Source organism: Eschrichtius robustus, chromosome 21, assembly GCF_028021215.1.
Source record: "Eschrichtius robustus isolate mEscRob2 chromosome 21, mEscRob2.pri, whole genome shotgun sequence".
NCBI classification, from domain to species: domain Eukaryota; kingdom Metazoa; phylum Chordata; class Mammalia; order Artiodactyla; family Eschrichtiidae; genus Eschrichtius; species Eschrichtius robustus.
The window spans coordinates 10,845,208-10,862,359 of NC_090844.1; the positions used below are offsets into that span (position 1 = coordinate 10,845,208).

Here is a 17,152-nt window from a genome sequence, read left to right on the forward strand (position 1 = left end):
GGTTTGGAGTCCGTGCTCTCAAGAATCTCAACACTGCCCCACGTGATTTGTTGTTACTAAGTCAAAACATAAGCTACTTTTTCCCCATCCCTTTTGTCAGGGTATTTAATTGGTATTATTTCCCTGTCACATGTATTTGACAAACATGAATTTAAGAAAATGATGACAACTGTATTTGGAAAACGTTCTGGAAAGTTTTATTTTTCTGTTGAAGAGATTTTTTGCTCTAATATGTGTTCGCCGGTTTATTTCAGTCAATAAACTGAGTACCTAATGATTTAGCAACAAAAGAAGGAAAGAAAAAGGCAGGCAGCTGCAGGGGAAGAGGGAGGAGGAGAAATCCGTCAGTCCCAGCCCAACCCGGCAGCGCGCAACTCCTGGCAGACGTTAGGACCAAAGGCCACAGTCCACACAACTGACCAGGAGCCCCGGGAATCAGGATGGGCTGGCTCGGGTCCCTGGCACTCCCAGTGGGAGAGCGCTAGCCGCAGGGCTCGGGACAAAGGGCAGGGCGAGGGGGAGCCCGGGAAGGCTGCCGCTGGGGTCATCCCTCCTCTGTGAGCAGACAACCCTCCAGGACAGCTGAAAACCCATTAACACCTTTTAAAGATATGCCACAAATCAACACATTAAGGGAAAAAAATCAAAGAGTATCTGTAAATTCAGAGATCAGAGCTAGGCATATTGTTCCTGGGGCTTGTAAGACCATAGCTGATTATAATATGCAAGCTTAACCCAAGGTATGTTTCTCTTACTTCAAATGAAGGCTATTTGTTTTTTAATTCCTTTTACTGTTATGAAGGAGAGCTTTAAGAAGCACCAGACTGCAAACAGCCCCACCAACAAGGGGCTATTCACAGCCCGTCCTCTGCTGCCTCTAGGCTCTGCGTGTCACAGCTGGGACCAGGTCCCAGAGCAGCAGGGTCCCGGAACAATGCCGGCCCCTGTCGCCCGCTGGCACGCCACCCGCTGTCCTTCACTTCTGCCCGAGCTCGTCACCGGGCACCTGGTGAGGACTGTCCCGAATCAGCAGGAACATGGTGACAGTGCTGACTTCCTTTCCCCACCAGGACTCACTTTTTTTTTTGTTTTGCTATTAATTATAGAAAAGCTTTAGCTGGTAGTGACTTTACCACCATCAAAGTGTTGAGTTCTGCATCCTGAGACACCCTGGACCGTCTTGCAATACAGTGTTTGCATCCCGGAACATCTTCTAACTCGACTCGCTGAGAGCCTCCAGGGGCCCCGCCTCTAAGAGCTTTGCGGATGTTACCTCCTGAGGGCGGGGCTGCTCCAGCTCCGTTATGCCAAAGGAGAAGGAAACCGAGGCCTGGAGAGATGCACACATGCTCCCGGTTATCCGCTCGTGCACCTCAGGGACCACGCTCACAGCCGAGCAGCCGTGCGCAAAGCCCTCGAAGCCGCAGGCTTCTCCGCTGCACCCCACTTCCTCCCAAATCCCGCTTTACCCGGACGATCTGACTTGTCGCCAAGGAAGCTTCTGGAAAAGGCACAGGTGCCTGATGACAGGTAACGATGGACATGGATAGAGTTACCTCACCTGAACACGTAATGACACCGTGCACAGAATACTATGCAGCCACTGAGAATGACAGCTGTGAAAGCTATGTGGTGACACGGAAAATACTTGTAAAGTTTCACGCATGACATAAAAATGTATACTCAACAATCTTAAAAATGTAAATTCAATGGCTGCAATTATGCAGAAAAGAAATATGAGGGAAAAGACAGAGAACGGATGAAAACACAAGTGTCCCAGTGGTGCTGGGGAGAATGGACCTCGGTGATTTCCAGCCCCTTTGTCATGTTCAAGGAAATTTTTTTTTTTAAGATTTAATTTTATTTATTTTTGGCTGCGTTGGGTCTTTGTTGCTGCGCACGGACTATCTCTAGTTGTGGCGAGCGGGGGCTACTCTTTGCTGCGGTGCTCGGGCTTCTCCATGTGGTGGCTTCTCTTGTTGTGGAGCACGGGCTCTAGGCACGCGGGCTTCAGTAGCTGCGGCGCGCGGGCTCAGTGGTTGTGGAGCACGGGCTTAGTTGCTCTGCGGCATGTGGGATTTTCCTGGACCAGGGCTCGAACTCGTGTCCCCTGCACTGGCAGGTGGATTCTTAACCACTGTGCCACCAGGGAAGTCCCTCAAGGGAATTTTTAAGAGGACAGTTTCATTTTCACAATGGGGGAAATTATACCTAAAGCATCACTGAATCATCAAAAGCTACGCCAAGCCGTTATCCCCATTGCTAATCGTCACAAATGTTAACTACCCAGAAAATCTTGTATCAGAGTACTATTGTGTTTAAGGCATGGTACTAACATGTTTAAATCGTGGTCTTAGCCCTGGGCTGTCAGCCAGGAAACAGCCATCGGCCCGGGGAGATGGAGCTGGTCCTCTCCCGGCATCCTCAACACCCCACGTCGGCGGGACCTCCCCAGAGGAAACCTCCCAGGTGGGCCATGTAGAAGGTGGTCCACGTAGAAGGTCCCACCTTCTCCCAGCTGCGAGTCACTTCCCAGCTAAGAGGGGCCCTGCCTGGGGACAGGGTCGGGGGAGTCACCCGTGAACAGCCTGGCAGGACCGGCTGCGCCCCGGGAGCGACGGGCCTTGCCAGTGAGACTCGCTCGCGAACGTGAAGACAGCAGGCCAGCAGGGCCCAGGAGCATCTGGTGCTGGAGCAGGAAGGGGTGGGGTGGGAAGCGGCCCACTGCGGGGAGAGGACGGAGGGCTCTCGTGGGAAAAGGCGGTGAACTCTGCTCGGACCCTTAGCGCCCCTCCAGCCCCCCGAGGGACCCTTCGCTCTCTGCGCCCGTCCTCTTCCGTCTTTATTGACGTATGGGTGACAAATAAAAACTGTGTATTTACGGCGCAGGACTGGATGATGTGATCCACCTGTACCCTGTGAAATAATCACCGCAGCCTCCGCCCCACACAGGTACCGTCTTCTGTCTACTCTGCCTTTCCCGTGGGCAGAACACGTAAGCTGCCCTCTCAGCAGACAGGCCTAAGCATCTCATCCCTGTGGCTGGACCTCGGACGCGGCCTCCTGCCAGCTGTGTCCCCACACAGGCCTGGCTGCCACCTCGTGGTGCCCGGACGTCTGGCCGTGCGCCCTGGGCCGAGGCCTGTCCCAGGCTTGCAGGCCCGCCCGCCAGGACGCGGTGCTGCTGGGCCAGGCCCTCTCCTCCCGGGGCCAAGCGCAGAGGTGCCTCTAGGGGTGAAGGTGGACGGGCGTTTCTGCAGAACTCGGGGCGTGACTGGGAGGCCGAGTCCATGGCGGGTGGGCACCGGCCGACATTGGGCGTTTGCCGAGAGCAGGGCAGGCAGGCGTGGCCTCCTCTGTGGAAAGCAGACCCTGTGTCCTGGAAAGACAACGCACCTGCCACCAGGTTTGAGCAGCGCGCACGTCACCCACAGTCCTAAAAACCAGGTGCAGGTGCTTCTGGGCCTGCCTTCTGTATTCTGATGCCCCCAGTAGCCGATGCCCCCTGAGCACCTCGGAGCCCGGCAGCTCCCTTTCCTGCATGGGTGCCAAGGGTGCCGGTACCCCTTAGAAACAGGGAAACGGCACAGAAGACAGCGACGGCTGGTTTCAGGGAAAGGCCAGGAAGGAAGGGGCTGGAGGGCAGTCGGGGGGTAGGAGGGGGAGCCCACTGCCCGGGCCACGCTCGGGAGCGTGCGGCCAGCTCCAGGAGACGGCCCGGCGCACAGGGGGCCGTGGGGACCCCAGGCCTGTCCCCGAGAGGCCACAGAGGCCACGCTGCCCAGCATCGTCTGGGCATCACCTCCTTGACGGGGATGAAAAGTGGTGAGCGGTGTTGGTCTGTCTCGCTTTCAGTTCAAACAATCAAAGTCGGGTCTAGCCTGGAAGACCCCAAAGGCCAGCCACTCACACGCAGATGAAACTGCGGCCCAGAAACAGGCCCCAGAACCCCTGGCAGACCTGGAGGGAGCCGAAAAGGAGGCCACCTTAAGCTCCGCTGGCAGGTGCCCAGTGGCCGCAGGGTTCGGCCTAAATCTCGTCTCTGAAATGGGCCGTCACCCCCTTACCACCTCCAGGGGGTTCTGATGGGTCGGGTGAAAGGAAACACAGGAGACCCTAGACACTGGTGTGGGCACCGCAGGGACGGGTGGAGGGGCTCGGCCAGGACCCCCAGGCCTCCGCCCCCTAGGGTCTGGGTAGACCCTCCTCCTCCCCAGGAGCTCCTAGCCCAGGGCCCACCCCGGGGGCTGCGGGTTAGTGACGTCCAGAGCATGGAGCCTGGGAAACAGCCCCAATTCACCTGCCCCGCCACCGGCCTGCAACCTGTTACCTTCCCGGGCGGGAGCCGGCGGGCCCGGCTGGTCCATGCTGCCGCGTCCACCTCGCTCCTGGGCTAGGAGGATCCGGGACCTGCGAGGATGAAACACGCTGTCAGGGTCGGGGGGAGGGTGGCCCTGGACGCCTCTAGGCACCCCGCCGACAGCCTGAGAGAAGGAAAACGCAGATTTCATCCATAGCTGCAGCGAAAGATCTAAGGACGTGAGGACCGCAAACCGCCTTGAAATAACACTCAGGGCAAAGCCAAATGGAGACTCCCGGTGTCTCGACGTCGCCTTGAATTGCAGCCAGGGGTTGATTTTTGCAGCTGGATTCAATGGCCGGACCCCTCCCGGCCCAGGACGCCTTGATTCTCTGCTTAATTTCACACATGTTCTAAGGGGAGAAATAGACACGAAAGTCCAATCGTTTTTCTTCCTCCTTCAACTAAATCTTTAAGAGTTTTGAGTGAAGGATTAATTTCTGAGGATGAAGGAGGAGGCTGACCGTTTCCTCAAGCCCTTTCGAGCCAGCGGGTCAGTAAACCCTTGGGTCTGGGCCGGATGCCTGCATCCTGCTTTGTTTTCTTTCTCTTTTCTGCTCTTCCTGTTTCCTCACACGCTGGTCTAAGAATGAGTGTGAACCACCAGGCCGTGAGAAGGCTGGTCCCGCTCTCCTCAGCATCCTGTGAACCAAGGTCCCTGTTTATGGGTGTTCACGCCACCAGTACCTGCCTGGATTCTTCCAGAACAGTCGCAGGAAAGCAAACCTCACTCGGGAAGCCACACTTTGCAGAAGCACCTTGCCGGTTCTCGGGGTCCCAGATGAGGCCCAGGGAAACCCCTTGGTGACACCCTAGCCCCACGGACGACACATGACACTCAGTGACGCCAACCGAGGCGGTTCACCCTCTTGGAGAGAAACTGCAGTGCTGTTTCCAAACATTTACGACAGACACGTTCAGACCACAAGGGTCAGGGAACTCGAGTCCCGGAGAAACTGAGACAGTAAGCGGACGGACGACCAAACCTTTCTCCACGGGGAGACATGCCGGCTCTTGACAGCGAACGTAAAACGACTGCTTCCGTTTCAGTCAACAAACCCTCAACCAACACCTGCCACATCCTGGTCTGCAAAGTCACAACAAGGGGACACGCATGCACACGTGCACAGCCACGTGACCGAGGTGTGCACACACACACACACATGCTCACACACGTGCACACACATGCACACAGAGGTGAGTGCACACACACATGCTCACACACATGCACACACACGCAGAGGTGAGTGCACACACACATGCTCACACATGTGCACACACACACACACACACACGGAGGCCCAGGGGGCTGCAGGAAGGGAACAGGAGGGAGGATTCGGGGCCTCAGAAGCACACAGAACGGGGGCAATGTCCGCTGCCATGTCCTCTCCCAAGAAGTAAATCAAAATACCCGAGTGCGTATTTAACATCCCACTGGATTCACATAGGCTTCATGTGGCGCCAGGCCAGCAGTGACACGACACAGACACACGGACCGCGTCCGCGGTGCTGAGCCTTAGGTGACGCCCGAGAAGGAAGCAGGTGGGGCCGCTGGGCGGCCCTGGACCTGGTGCCAGGACCCCACAGGCACTGCTGGGCAGGACAGACATGGGTCCGCAGGAGGAAGGCAGTGCATCCCCACCCTGGAAGGAAGCGAGGAAGAAGAAACTGGTCGGGGCTCCCAGGGCGATGAGGGCTCCCATGTTACTTTACATCCTCACCACCGATTGAGGACGGAGGCTGTGCCTCACTCCCCCAGCCAAGTCCAGAGCAGTCCGGGGACCTGCCAGGTCGGTGAGAACAGGGCCCAAGTTGCCAGGGAGCTGGGCGTCAGAGCAGAGCACCCCCCATGCACCCCTCCGTGTGACCCCAGCACCGTCCCTCGCAGACACTGCTGGCATGTTGCCCGGGCTCGTCCAGAACAAGTGGGACGCACAGGCATGCGCGACCTGATGGCCACGTGGCTTTCCGTGTCTTACACATTCGGGTTTCTGAATCACGTCATTTACTCACCTTAAACCATGCTGGACAAGTCTCATTAATGCTATTTGTTTCTACTGAAAATGCACAAAACAGAGTCAAATTGACTTTTCGTTTCCCATTGCTAACGTGTGGGACAAAACAAAGAAAGACTATGCCTGTGCTTTTTCTTACTCTGATGCCTGACCCTATTAAACAACCACCGCTCACCCTCAGGGCGCTCCCAGGGTGCCAAGATGGACCTCGCAGCCGTCCTCGTCGTCCTACCCGAGGCTGAGAAGCCGAGAGCACGGCTCCTGTCTCCAGAGGCAGAGTGGGACTGGAATCCAGGCCCCTGGTGCCTTGGTCTGTGTGTGTGACTGCATATGAATTTCAGTCAGACCACGACACTCAGGGACTGTTTTCTTCCAAAATCAGCATCCATGGGGAACTGCCTTCCTGGAAGCTGACACACACACACACAGGATCTGCCTCTGGATCTGGGGGGCCTGGGTGTCCGTGATCTGAATTCCACTCCATGCCGGCAACACCCAGCACTGAAGTTTCAGCCCCTGGACCTCCCGGCAGCCCTAGGAAGCCTGCTCCCCGACGCTGGGCACCTGCCGTCTCCTGGTTGCCCTCCAGGTGTTTTTAGGGACGGGATGAAGCCTGATCGGCCCACGACCGACCTCGGGATGGAGGACAAGTCTCGCTTTCACAAGCCTCCTCCCCGGCAGACGAGCAGCAGGAAATAATGCCAACCTGGGCTGCAGGGCTGTGGGGATTATCACTGTCATTTTCCAATTTAAGCATCCTAATGAGAGATTTCGTTGTGCACTCAGGTTGTGGTTTCCAACAAAAAGATGACGCATGCGGTAGAAGCAGCAGCCCCGAGAGACGGGCACAGAGACGGTCCCTGCAGTGTGGCTGCGACTCTGCCTCAGAGCCTGGGCGGCGACGGAAGTGCCCCAGTCACTTGATTTTTTTTAATTTCATGGAAATAGCCTGAGTCTTTGCTCCAGCGAGGTTTCCAGCATCTTGGCCGTCTCTGCAGGCCTGCAGGGAGAGCACCGTGGACGCATGGACGCTCTGAGGGACGGGACCCGCCGCCCCTCCCAGCAGGTGTTCCCTGAGCAGGGGATGCCCTGGGTCCTGAGGGTGAGGAAGGCAGCGCGCTCTCCACAAGGTCCTTTCCGCTGAGAAGCAGCACGACGAGTAAACGGGGCTGGGAGCCTGGACTCGGGAGCCAGTCCGGGGAGACCCTGCTCGGGTCCGACCCTCTGGCTGGACAAGCTCGGTGTCCTCGCTGTGAACCGAGGTGACAGGGACATCTCTGCCGGCGGCCATGGGACCAGGAGCAGACAGCACTGGGGTTGGTTCCCCAACTCCCACCCCGGCCTCCGCGCTGACCAGTCACAAAAAGTTGGGGGACAGACTACAGGCTGAGCCTGCCCCCGACCCACCCAGCTAGGACCCGTCGAGTCCACGCACCAGAGACTGTGCCATGGTAGATCAGGGGCACCCAGCGTCCCGCACGAGGGCTGGATGTCCACTTGGAGCCCAGCGGGAGCCAGTGCACCTCAAGCCCGGGGACAGAGCCCGGGGATGCGGGGGACGCAGGAATCCTCATGGCTCAGGGCCGCTGGCGCTGGGTCCGCCGTTGCCTAAAACCACGAGCTTCCCAGCGACCTCACGTTAGGAAGGTTCTATCTCCACATGGAGAGCCAGGAAGGAGGAACTGAAAGCTCACAGGACCTTACGGTATGAGTCCTGTTGGAAAGGCTCCACCTAAGTTTAACCAAACAAACTCCAGGGCAAAGCAAACACACCAACCCTTTTCACTGAACATTTTCATAGATTCTTAAGTAAACATAATGCTCACAGAAACAAGAAGGAAGGAAGGGAGTGGGGAGAGAGGGAGGGGAAAGAAAGAAAAGCACAGCTTCTCCCTAAGCCGCGCACAGAACTTAGCCGGCAGGGACGTCTATTTTGTGCTCATCGAATTTGGACCGCAAAGGGCACAGGAGTGCAGAGCACACATGGGGCCTCGCTGGGGGTGTGTCCTGTGTCCCGTGTTTCTCTGCTTACGTCAGACTAAGGCCACTTCCATGGGGCCTCCTCCCCTCCCCTCAGAAAGGAAAAAAGTGAATAGAAGTGATTTATTCCGTGTGGCAATGGCTATTACACAGCATCCAACCCACACATGTTCACCTGCTCACTATCTTTTCCAAATGGTCCCCTGTCCAGGGGATCAACCCCTCAGAACTCCTGGCGGGGTGCTCACCTGGACGGAGGGTGGGAATCGTGCCCCCCCCGCCCCAGGCAGCGCACACCCTGCCATCCACACCCGCACTGCCTCAGCCCTGCTGCCCTGCCTGCAAATCTTGATGAACCAACTCCCTCCTGCATACTCCCGACCCGAACTCTCACCCTGCGAACAGCTCCCGGGTCACCTCTGCGTGTGTGTGTGTGGTGTGTGTGTGTCTCTGTCTCTCTGTGTCTCTCTCTGTGTCTCTCTCTGTGTCTCTGTTTCTGTATCTCTGTGTGTGTGTCTCTCTGTGTCTCTCTCTCTGTATCTGTGTGTCTCTCTGTGTCTGTCTCTGTATCTCTGTGTGTGTCTCTGTGTCTGTCTCTGTATCTCTGTGTGTGTCTCTCTGTCTCTCTGTGTGTGTCTCTCTCTGTCTCTGTTACTGTATCTCTGTGTGTGTGTCTCTCTGTGTCTGTCTCTGTATCTCTGTGTGTCTCTGTCTCTCTCTCTGTATCTCTGTGTGTGTGTCTCTCTGTGTCTCTGTATCTGTGTGTGTCTGTGTCTCTCTCTCTGTATCTCTGTGTGTGTCTCTCTCTCTGTATCTCTGTGTGTGTCTCTCTGTGTCTCTCTCTCTGTATCTCTGTGTGTGTCTCTCTGTCTCTCTGTATCTCTGTGTGTGTCTCTCTCTGTCTCTGTTACTGTATCTCTGTGTGTGTGTCTCTCTGTGTCTCTGTATCTGTGTGTGTCTGTGTCTCTCTCTCTGTATCTCTGTGTGTGTCTCTCTCTCTGTATCTCTGTGTCTCTCTGTGTCTCTCTCTCTGTATCTCTGTGTGTGTCTCTCTGTCTCTCTGTATCTCTGTGTGTGTCTCTCTCTGTCTCTGTTACTGTATCTCTGTGTGTGTGTCTCTCTGTGTCTGTCTCTGTATCTCTGTGTGTGTCTGTGTCTCTCTCTCTGTATCTCTGTGTGTGTCTCTCTGTGTCTCTCTCTCTGTATCTCTGTGTGTGTCTCTCTGTCTCTCTGTATCTCTGTGTGTGTCTCTCTCTGTCTCTGTTACTGTATCTCTGTGTGTGTGTCTCTCTGTGTCTGTCTCTGTATCTCTGTGTGTCTGTGTCTCTCTCTCTGTATCTCTGTGTGTGTCTCTCTGTGTCTCTCTCTCTCTGTATCTCTGTGTGTGTGTCTCTCCCTCCCCCTGCTGCCCCCTCCCGCACTTGCCTGCTCTCTGCTCCCGGCCGGGAGGAGGGGACACACATGTTCCTCGGGAAGCCTGTCCCCGCCCCGTGGGGCCGCCTGGGCTTGGTGACAGGAGTAAATCCTGGGGCACCGGGACGGGGCGGGTAGCAGAGACGGGAGAGGTGGACCCTGGGGGGTGGCATGGGGACCACAGCTGGAGGAGCGGCGCACAGACGGCCGGTGGGGATGCAGGTCCGGCTGGAAGTCTGAGGAAAGGGAGCCCCAGCTGACGAGAGGGGAGCGGCCTCCAGCCCCACCGGCCTCCCCGGGATCCAGACTCCAGGAGGACAGGAGCACCCTCACTCCTGTTCAGACAGAGACAGAAGGGAGAGAGACGGGGTGGTGACAGCTCCGCCCCTGGTGGGTGTGCCCACCCCCTGGGGAGTCCACGTGGCTCGGGAGGGGGATACAGCCCCGGAACCTCCCAGACACTGTCCCTGCAAACACCACAGGCCGCGACACACGGGCCCAAAAGAATGAACACGTGGAAGCTTGGCTGATGCCCAGGCCATAATCTGCACTTCTATGGGGTGAAAACATGCATTTAATTATTTATTAGGGCCTCCTAATAAGGAACAAAACCCAGAACCGTGCCTGACACGGGGTCTGCTTTCAGAAGAACACTTGTGGGGGGCGGGGGTGGACAAGGGGGAGGGGGAGGCGGAGGCGGGGCTGGGTGATGTCCCTGCCCCTCCTGCCCCCACTCTCCCTTACCTTCTCTGCCCCTCACTCTTCCATCCCTTAGACACCTGGACCACAGGCCTGGCCTGGCCCGGACCAGACTGGACCAGACTGGCCTGGCCTGGACCGGACTGGCCTGCACTGCTGCTGTTCTGTGCCAGGTCCCTCCAGAATCCAGCAGGCCCTGCCCCCAGCGCAGGTCCACATCAGCCGGAATGCATGCACCCTGAGCCAGACTCAAGCATCAGGAAGACAGCTGCCCCGCTGCCCCCCAAGAACCAAGGCACCCAGAGACTCACAGCACAAACGCTTCACGCCCCATGGACTCCTGAAGCCTGCCCGCATCCAAGGCCCCCAACACGGTTGTCCATGGCCACACAATCCAGCCGGAGAGCCTTCTCTCAAAACCTCAAAACCACCTAGACAAAAGCACAGTGGCTTCATTTCAAAACTTACCAAGGACGAAGTTAATTCTGTCTTTAATTGGCAGTGTCTTTGAGAAATGTTTTCATCAAAGGGGGTATTATATTCATAAAACAAAACAGGACAAAGTTACTCTTGCGAGGGGGTCATCACCGGACTGGCCTCTGCGTCTCCGTGTGTGACATTCTGTGCCCTCTCAGTCGGCTGATAGGCATCTCTTCCTCCGATTAATTCTTGGGCTGCAGCCTGTCCTCTGTCTGCCAAGGCCTCCCTGTCACCTCCCCCGCCACACATGCCCCTCCAAGGACAGGCACAGAGCACCCCAGCCGCTGGCAGTTCAGGACTTGACCAAGGACGCAGAGCAAACAGGCACCAAATCACCCCACGGAATCAGGGGAGGAGGGCGGCAAGGAGAGGAGACGGCAGGAAACGCCCCACCCCTCCTCCTATGATCCACACGCGCAGCCATTTCTTGCATGATGTAAATCTCAACTTTCAAAAACCATCCTTACAGACAAGGACATCCAGCCTCAGGAATGGAAGGAACTTGGGAAAACCCTGGGGCTGAAGTCCATCCCCCTGCCTTCCTTGCAGGGGCACCTGGGTCAAGGTCAAGGGTGACGGACTGTGAGGGCCCTGGCCAAGGGGCTCACATTCCAGCAGGAGTTCCCATTATTTACAGGAAACACAATGAAATTCTTCCACAGAGAAGGAAGTGTGCTGTGCGAATGTGTAATTACATCAGTCGGATGCAGACGAAGCCACTGTCCCCGCAAAGCTCCCTGGAGCCTTTCATCACACGTCCGGGACAGCAGCTCAGCCCAGGTGTGGGGCGGCCTGGCTCCACCTGGTCCCACCCTACAGACGCCATCCCCTGGGATGTTGGCACTGCCCACACACCCAGCACTGGCTCGGGCCACACTGTGGACCACTGGGGGGCGGGAAGGAGGGCTGTGTCCAGGCAGCATCTGCAATCACGTCTGCCCTGCTGCAGGGGGGCTGAGACTCCCCTAGGACGGGAGAAAGGAGGACAGAGCCGGAGTGCAGCCTCAGTGTGGGGAGCGGAGAGAGCTTTCCTGAGGAAGACTGAGGGGAGGGCAGGCAGAGGAGGCTGGCCTGAGGTGGGGACCTGTCCAGGGCAGAGCCTTGTCCTCAACTCGGAGGGCGCCACGGAAGGTGTTTGATCAGGGACTGATGTGGCCAGAGTTGCCTTTTTAAAAGGTCACACTGGCATCAGGTGGACAGGGCATCGGGGAGGAGGGCCAGGTGGATGGAGGCCATCCCCCAGGAGGTTGTGGGGCAAGAGGTTACGCTCATGACCACGATGATGACGGGAATGAGGAGGGGGAGGCACAGGAGACGGCACAGAAGGTGCAACTATGGCAGCCAAGCTACAGGGATGGGTGCCTTCTCTGTGAATTTTCCTGCTTTCTTCTGGTGGTTGATTAGCAGTTTCACACCATCGTGGTCAGAGAAGATGCTTGATATGATTTCAGTCTTCTTAAATGTATCAAGACTTGTTTTGTTGGCTAACGTGATCTATCCTGGAGAATGTTCCATGTGTGCTTGACAAAAATGTCCATTCTGCTGCTTTTGGATGGAATGTTCTGTACATATCTCATACAATTCACTAAAGTTGCAGAACATAAAGATGTCACAAGAAAAGAAAGTTATAAGCCAATATCCCTGATAAACACAGATTCAAGAATCCTCAACAAAATACTGGCAAACCAAATTCAACATTATGTTAAAAGGATTTATTCCAGGAATGCAAGGATGGTTCAACATCTGCAAATCCACCAATGTGATACACCATATTTTTTTTAAAAATGAAGGACAGGGGCTTCCCTGGTGGCGCAATGGTTAAGAATCTGCCTGCCAATACAGGCGACATGGGTTCGAGCCCTGGTCCGGAAGGATCCCACATGCCATGGGGCAATGAAGCCCATGCACCACAACTACTGAGCCCGCGCTCTAGAGCCCACGAACCACAACTAGAAGCCCACGTACCTAGAGCCCATGCTCTGCAACGGGAGAGGCCACAGCAATGAGAAGCCCGCGCACCGCAGCAAAGAGTAGCCCCCACTCACTGCAACTAGAGAAAGCCCGCACGCAGCAACGAAGACCCAACGCAGCCAAAAATAAAATAAATTCTAAAAATATATAAAATAAAACATAAATTTAAAAAGAAGGATAAAAATCATATTATCATCTCAATAGATGCAGAAAAAGCATTTGACAAAATTCAACACCCATTCAAAACAAAAATTCTCAACAAAGTGGGTGAAGAGGGAATGTGCCTCAACATAATAAAGGCCATTTATGACAAGCCCACATCTAACATCATACTCAAGAATGGAAAGCACAAAACTTTTTCTCTAAGATCAGGAACAAGGCTAGGATGCCCACTCTCACCACTTTTATTCAAAATAGTATTGGAAGGCCTAGGCAGAGCAATTAGGCAAGAAAAAGAAATAAAAGGCATCCAAATCAAAAGGAAAAAGTAAAACTGTCACTATTTGCTGACATTATATATAGAAAACCCTAAAGATTCCACCAAAAAAATTGTTAGAATAAACAAGTTCAGTAAAGTTGCAAGATACAAAATCAATATACAAAAATCTGTCGCATTTCTATATGCTAATAATGAACTGTCAGAAAGAGAAATTAAGAAAACAATCACATTTACAATTGCATCAAAAAGAAAAAAATCTAGGAAAAAATTTAACCAAGGAGGCGAAAGACCTATACACGGAAAACTATAAGACACTGATGAAAGAAACTGAAGAAGACACACATAAATAAAAAGATATTCTGTGCTCATGGACTGGATGAATTACTATCATTAAAATGTCTATACACTACTCAAAGCAATATACAGATTCAATGTAATCTCTATCAAAATTCCAATGGTTTTTTTCACAAAAATAGAACAAACAATCCTTAAATTTGTATGGAAACACACAAATAGCCAAGAGAAAGAAGGACAAAGCTGGAGGCATCACATTTCTTGACTTCAAACTGCATTGCAAAGCTATCGTAATCAAAACAGAATGGTATTGGCATAAAAATAGACACACAGATCAATGGAAAAGAACTGAGAGCCCAGAAATAAACCCATGTGTATATGGTCAATTAACCTGCAAGAAAGGAGGCAAGAACAGTCAAAGAGGAAAGGACAATCTCTTCGATGATTAGTGCAGGGAAAACTGGACAGCTATATGCAAAAGAATGAAACTGGGTCACTACCTTACACCATACACAAAAATTAACTCAAACTGGATTAAAGACTTGAATGTATGGCCTGAAACCATACATCTCCTAAAAGAAAACACAGGTGATAAAGTCCTTGACATCAGTCTTAGTGATGAGGTTTTGGATTTGACACCAAAAGCAAAAATAAACAAGTGAGAACACATCAAACTAAAAAGTTTCTGCACAGCAAAGGAAACCATCAACAAAGTGAAAAGACGACCTACAGAATGGGAGAAATATCTGAAAATTATCTATCTAATACGGGGTTAATGTCCAAAATACATAAAGAACTCATACAACACAATAGCCAAAAAACAACCAATCTGATTTTTAAAAACATGGGCAGAACTGAATAGACATTTTTCCAAAGAAGAAAGTCAAATGAAAAGATGCTCAACATCACTAATCATCAGGGAAATGCAAATCAAAACCACAATGAGATATCACCTCAAACCTCTCAGAACGGCCATCAAGACAGACAAGAAATAACAAGTGTTGGTGAGGATGTGGAGAAAAGGGAGCCCTCGTGCACTGTTGGTGGGAATGTAAATTGGTGCAGCCACTATGGAGAACAGTATGGAGGTTCCTCAAAAATATAAAAAATAGAGCTACCATATGACCCAGCAATCCCACCTCTGGGTATTTATTCAAAGGAAATAAAAACAGGATATCACAAAGATATCTGTCCACGCCCCCTCTCTCCTCCCCCTCCCTCCCTCCCTCCTCTCTCTCTCTCTCTTCCCCCCCCTCACCATCTAATCCACCGGCAAACGCTGTCAGCTCCACCTTCAGAGCACATCCCCAACGAGGTGAGCCGTCTCTCCCGCCCTCCATGGCCACCATCCGTCTCTTGCCTACGTTTCTGTAAAAGCCTCGTAACTGGCCTCCCTTCCCCCATTCCTGCTCCTCCGTAAACTTCTCAAGGCTGCACCCAGCAGGCCCCGTGAAAGCACAGTCGGCGCTCGCACCCCTTTCTGTCACTGTTTCCTTCCCAAGGTTGAGCCCTGCCTCAGCCTCCATCACTCAGCACTGCAGCCACCAGCCTTCCTGCTGCTCCCAACACACTCCTGCCGCAGGGCCCTTGCACGGGCTGCTCCTTCTGCCCGCAATGCTCTTGGGTGGACATGAGCGCAGCTGTCACTCTCCATCAGGTCCTCACGCGAACATCACCTTCCCGGTGAGGCCTTACCTGCCACCTTTGTGAGTAGCAGGCCCCTCCCGCCAGCACCCCCAGGCCTGTCTCCTGTTTTATTTCTATCATCATCTAAAGCACTACCTACTTTCCTGTCTATAGTCTCTCCCGGGCACAGGACACAAGCCCCATGAGAACAGGACCGGGTCCACCTGCTCACTGCCTAGTCTTGGGACTGAGGGCACTTGGTACTCAGCACCCAGTAGGTGCTCACTAAATATCCATCAAATTAATAAATCCCTTCCAGATTTGCTGCATCATGTGACCACCTGCACCTCTTCCCATCTGTAAAAAGGTTGTTCCTTTTTTTTTAAGTACAAGAACTTGATTTTTTAAACGCATGAAAACAAAATGACATTGAATGTATTTCATCAGCGGAGAGACGGAAGCCTAAGGCGATGGCCTTAATTAGATTCCCTGCTGGAAGCTCCGGACAGACGGCAGGCGCGCCCAGGGAACGGGGCCATGGAGGACGCCCAGGCGCCAGCAGGGAATGAGCCGTGGGCACAGCACCCTGGTGTGAACCCTCCTCACCTTCCCCGGGGTCCTCACCCTCCTCCCACGAAGGTGGAGAAGGGGGCGGCTCTTCCGGGGCGAGCAGGAGATGAGGCAGGGTCCCGAGGCCCTCCTCTCGGCCCAGACTGGCTGCAGCGGCTGCACACCCTGCAAACAATCTCTCCCCACTGCAACCACCTGGGATTCGTTTCCCAAATACTTCTGTCGTCTGGCAAATGCTGCACCTTTCATTCCTTCCTATTAAATCACCAGGAGCAGCGCGTGTCTAAACGTTTTTCCAGAACAGAGGCTGGCGGCAGGCCCAGTGGGCGCCCTCCAGACCCCGGTTCTGGACCCGAAACGGGGACTCTGTCCTCCGCAGACCCTGGACCCCAACAGCCTGAGTCTGATTTTAGTTCCAACTGAAAAGCGATCTAGGCCACGCCAGCCGGGGCAAGAACTCTGAGACGGAGGCCCATGCCCGGCACTGCTCTGGGAGAAGGGCCCCGCTGGCTGAGTCCCTGGCCACGCAGGTGCTGTCCAGCCCAAGCTTCTCTGATGGACGTGAATCGGTGCCGCCCACGTGGCCGCTTCCCAGCGACCTGCGGAGTCAAGTGCTTGAGAACAAAGCATGAGTCAACGTCTTATCACTTTTGCGGCAAGAGAGCCGGCCGGCCGGGGCCAGGGGCCAAGTCCACATCCTCGGGAGGGAGCAGGCGGCCAGCCCCACGACGAGCTCCAGCCCGGAGCAGGCGCCGCTACCCGGCCAGGCTCAGACCTGCACACACAGGGAGGGAAGAGACACGCCGGATTCCTGCCCTCAGAGCTCAGCGCTCCTCACCCAGAAGCAGGCTCTGGCTCCCAAAATGGGATCACGGTTAACTCTGGAATCCCTGGGCAGTATCTACAGTGGCCCACAGCGGCATCCCATCCCCACCACTAGGCAGATGCCTACACTTTCGAGCAGCCCTTGCAAGCCGCTGCTGAAGCAAGGCAGAGCCTGGCCCGAGGGCAGAGCGGCCAAGCGACTCCCCCACATCCTTCCGGGGGTCCAAGGCCTTCCAACCCCAGTGGAGATGGGCACTGAGCACGGCCTCAGCACAGACGCTACCCTTTCAGCTCAATGTTCTCCGTTCCTTGAAGTCACAAACCAGCTAAAGTCACCCCCCATCTTCCCTGCAGAGAAATAAGGCGAATAACAGAATAAAACACTAGGTGTGCACAGAACACTTTTATCAAAATAAAACTCCTCAGCTTTCCTGTACTGTCAGCTCCCATTCTCCACACCACTGAGAAATGACTCAAGTT

General features: G+C 54.3%; 1 protein-coding gene across 6 annotated transcripts in view; it reads right to left on the reverse strand.

Moving 5' to 3' along the window:
* Nucleotides 1-17,152, reverse strand: part of ARHGEF10 (Rho guanine nucleotide exchange factor 10) — an 86,927-nt gene that overhangs the window by 66,788 nt on the left and 2,987 nt on the right. For 3 of the 6 annotated variants that reach the window (XM_068531946.1, XM_068531943.1, XM_068531947.1), the window contains exons 2-3: nucleotides 10,779-10,898; nucleotides 4,301-4,410 (exon numbers count right to left, since the gene is read on the reverse strand). In XM_068531946.1, the coding sequence (XP_068388047.1) occupies nucleotides 4,301-4,410; nucleotides 10,779-10,801 (133 nt within the window). In that variant the 5' untranslated portion in view covers nucleotides 10,802-10,898. The remainder of the gene's footprint in view (nucleotides 1-4,300; nucleotides 4,411-10,778; nucleotides 10,899-17,152) is intronic. The other 3 variants (XM_068531948.1, XM_068531944.1, XM_068531945.1) reach the window with 2 other exon arrangements.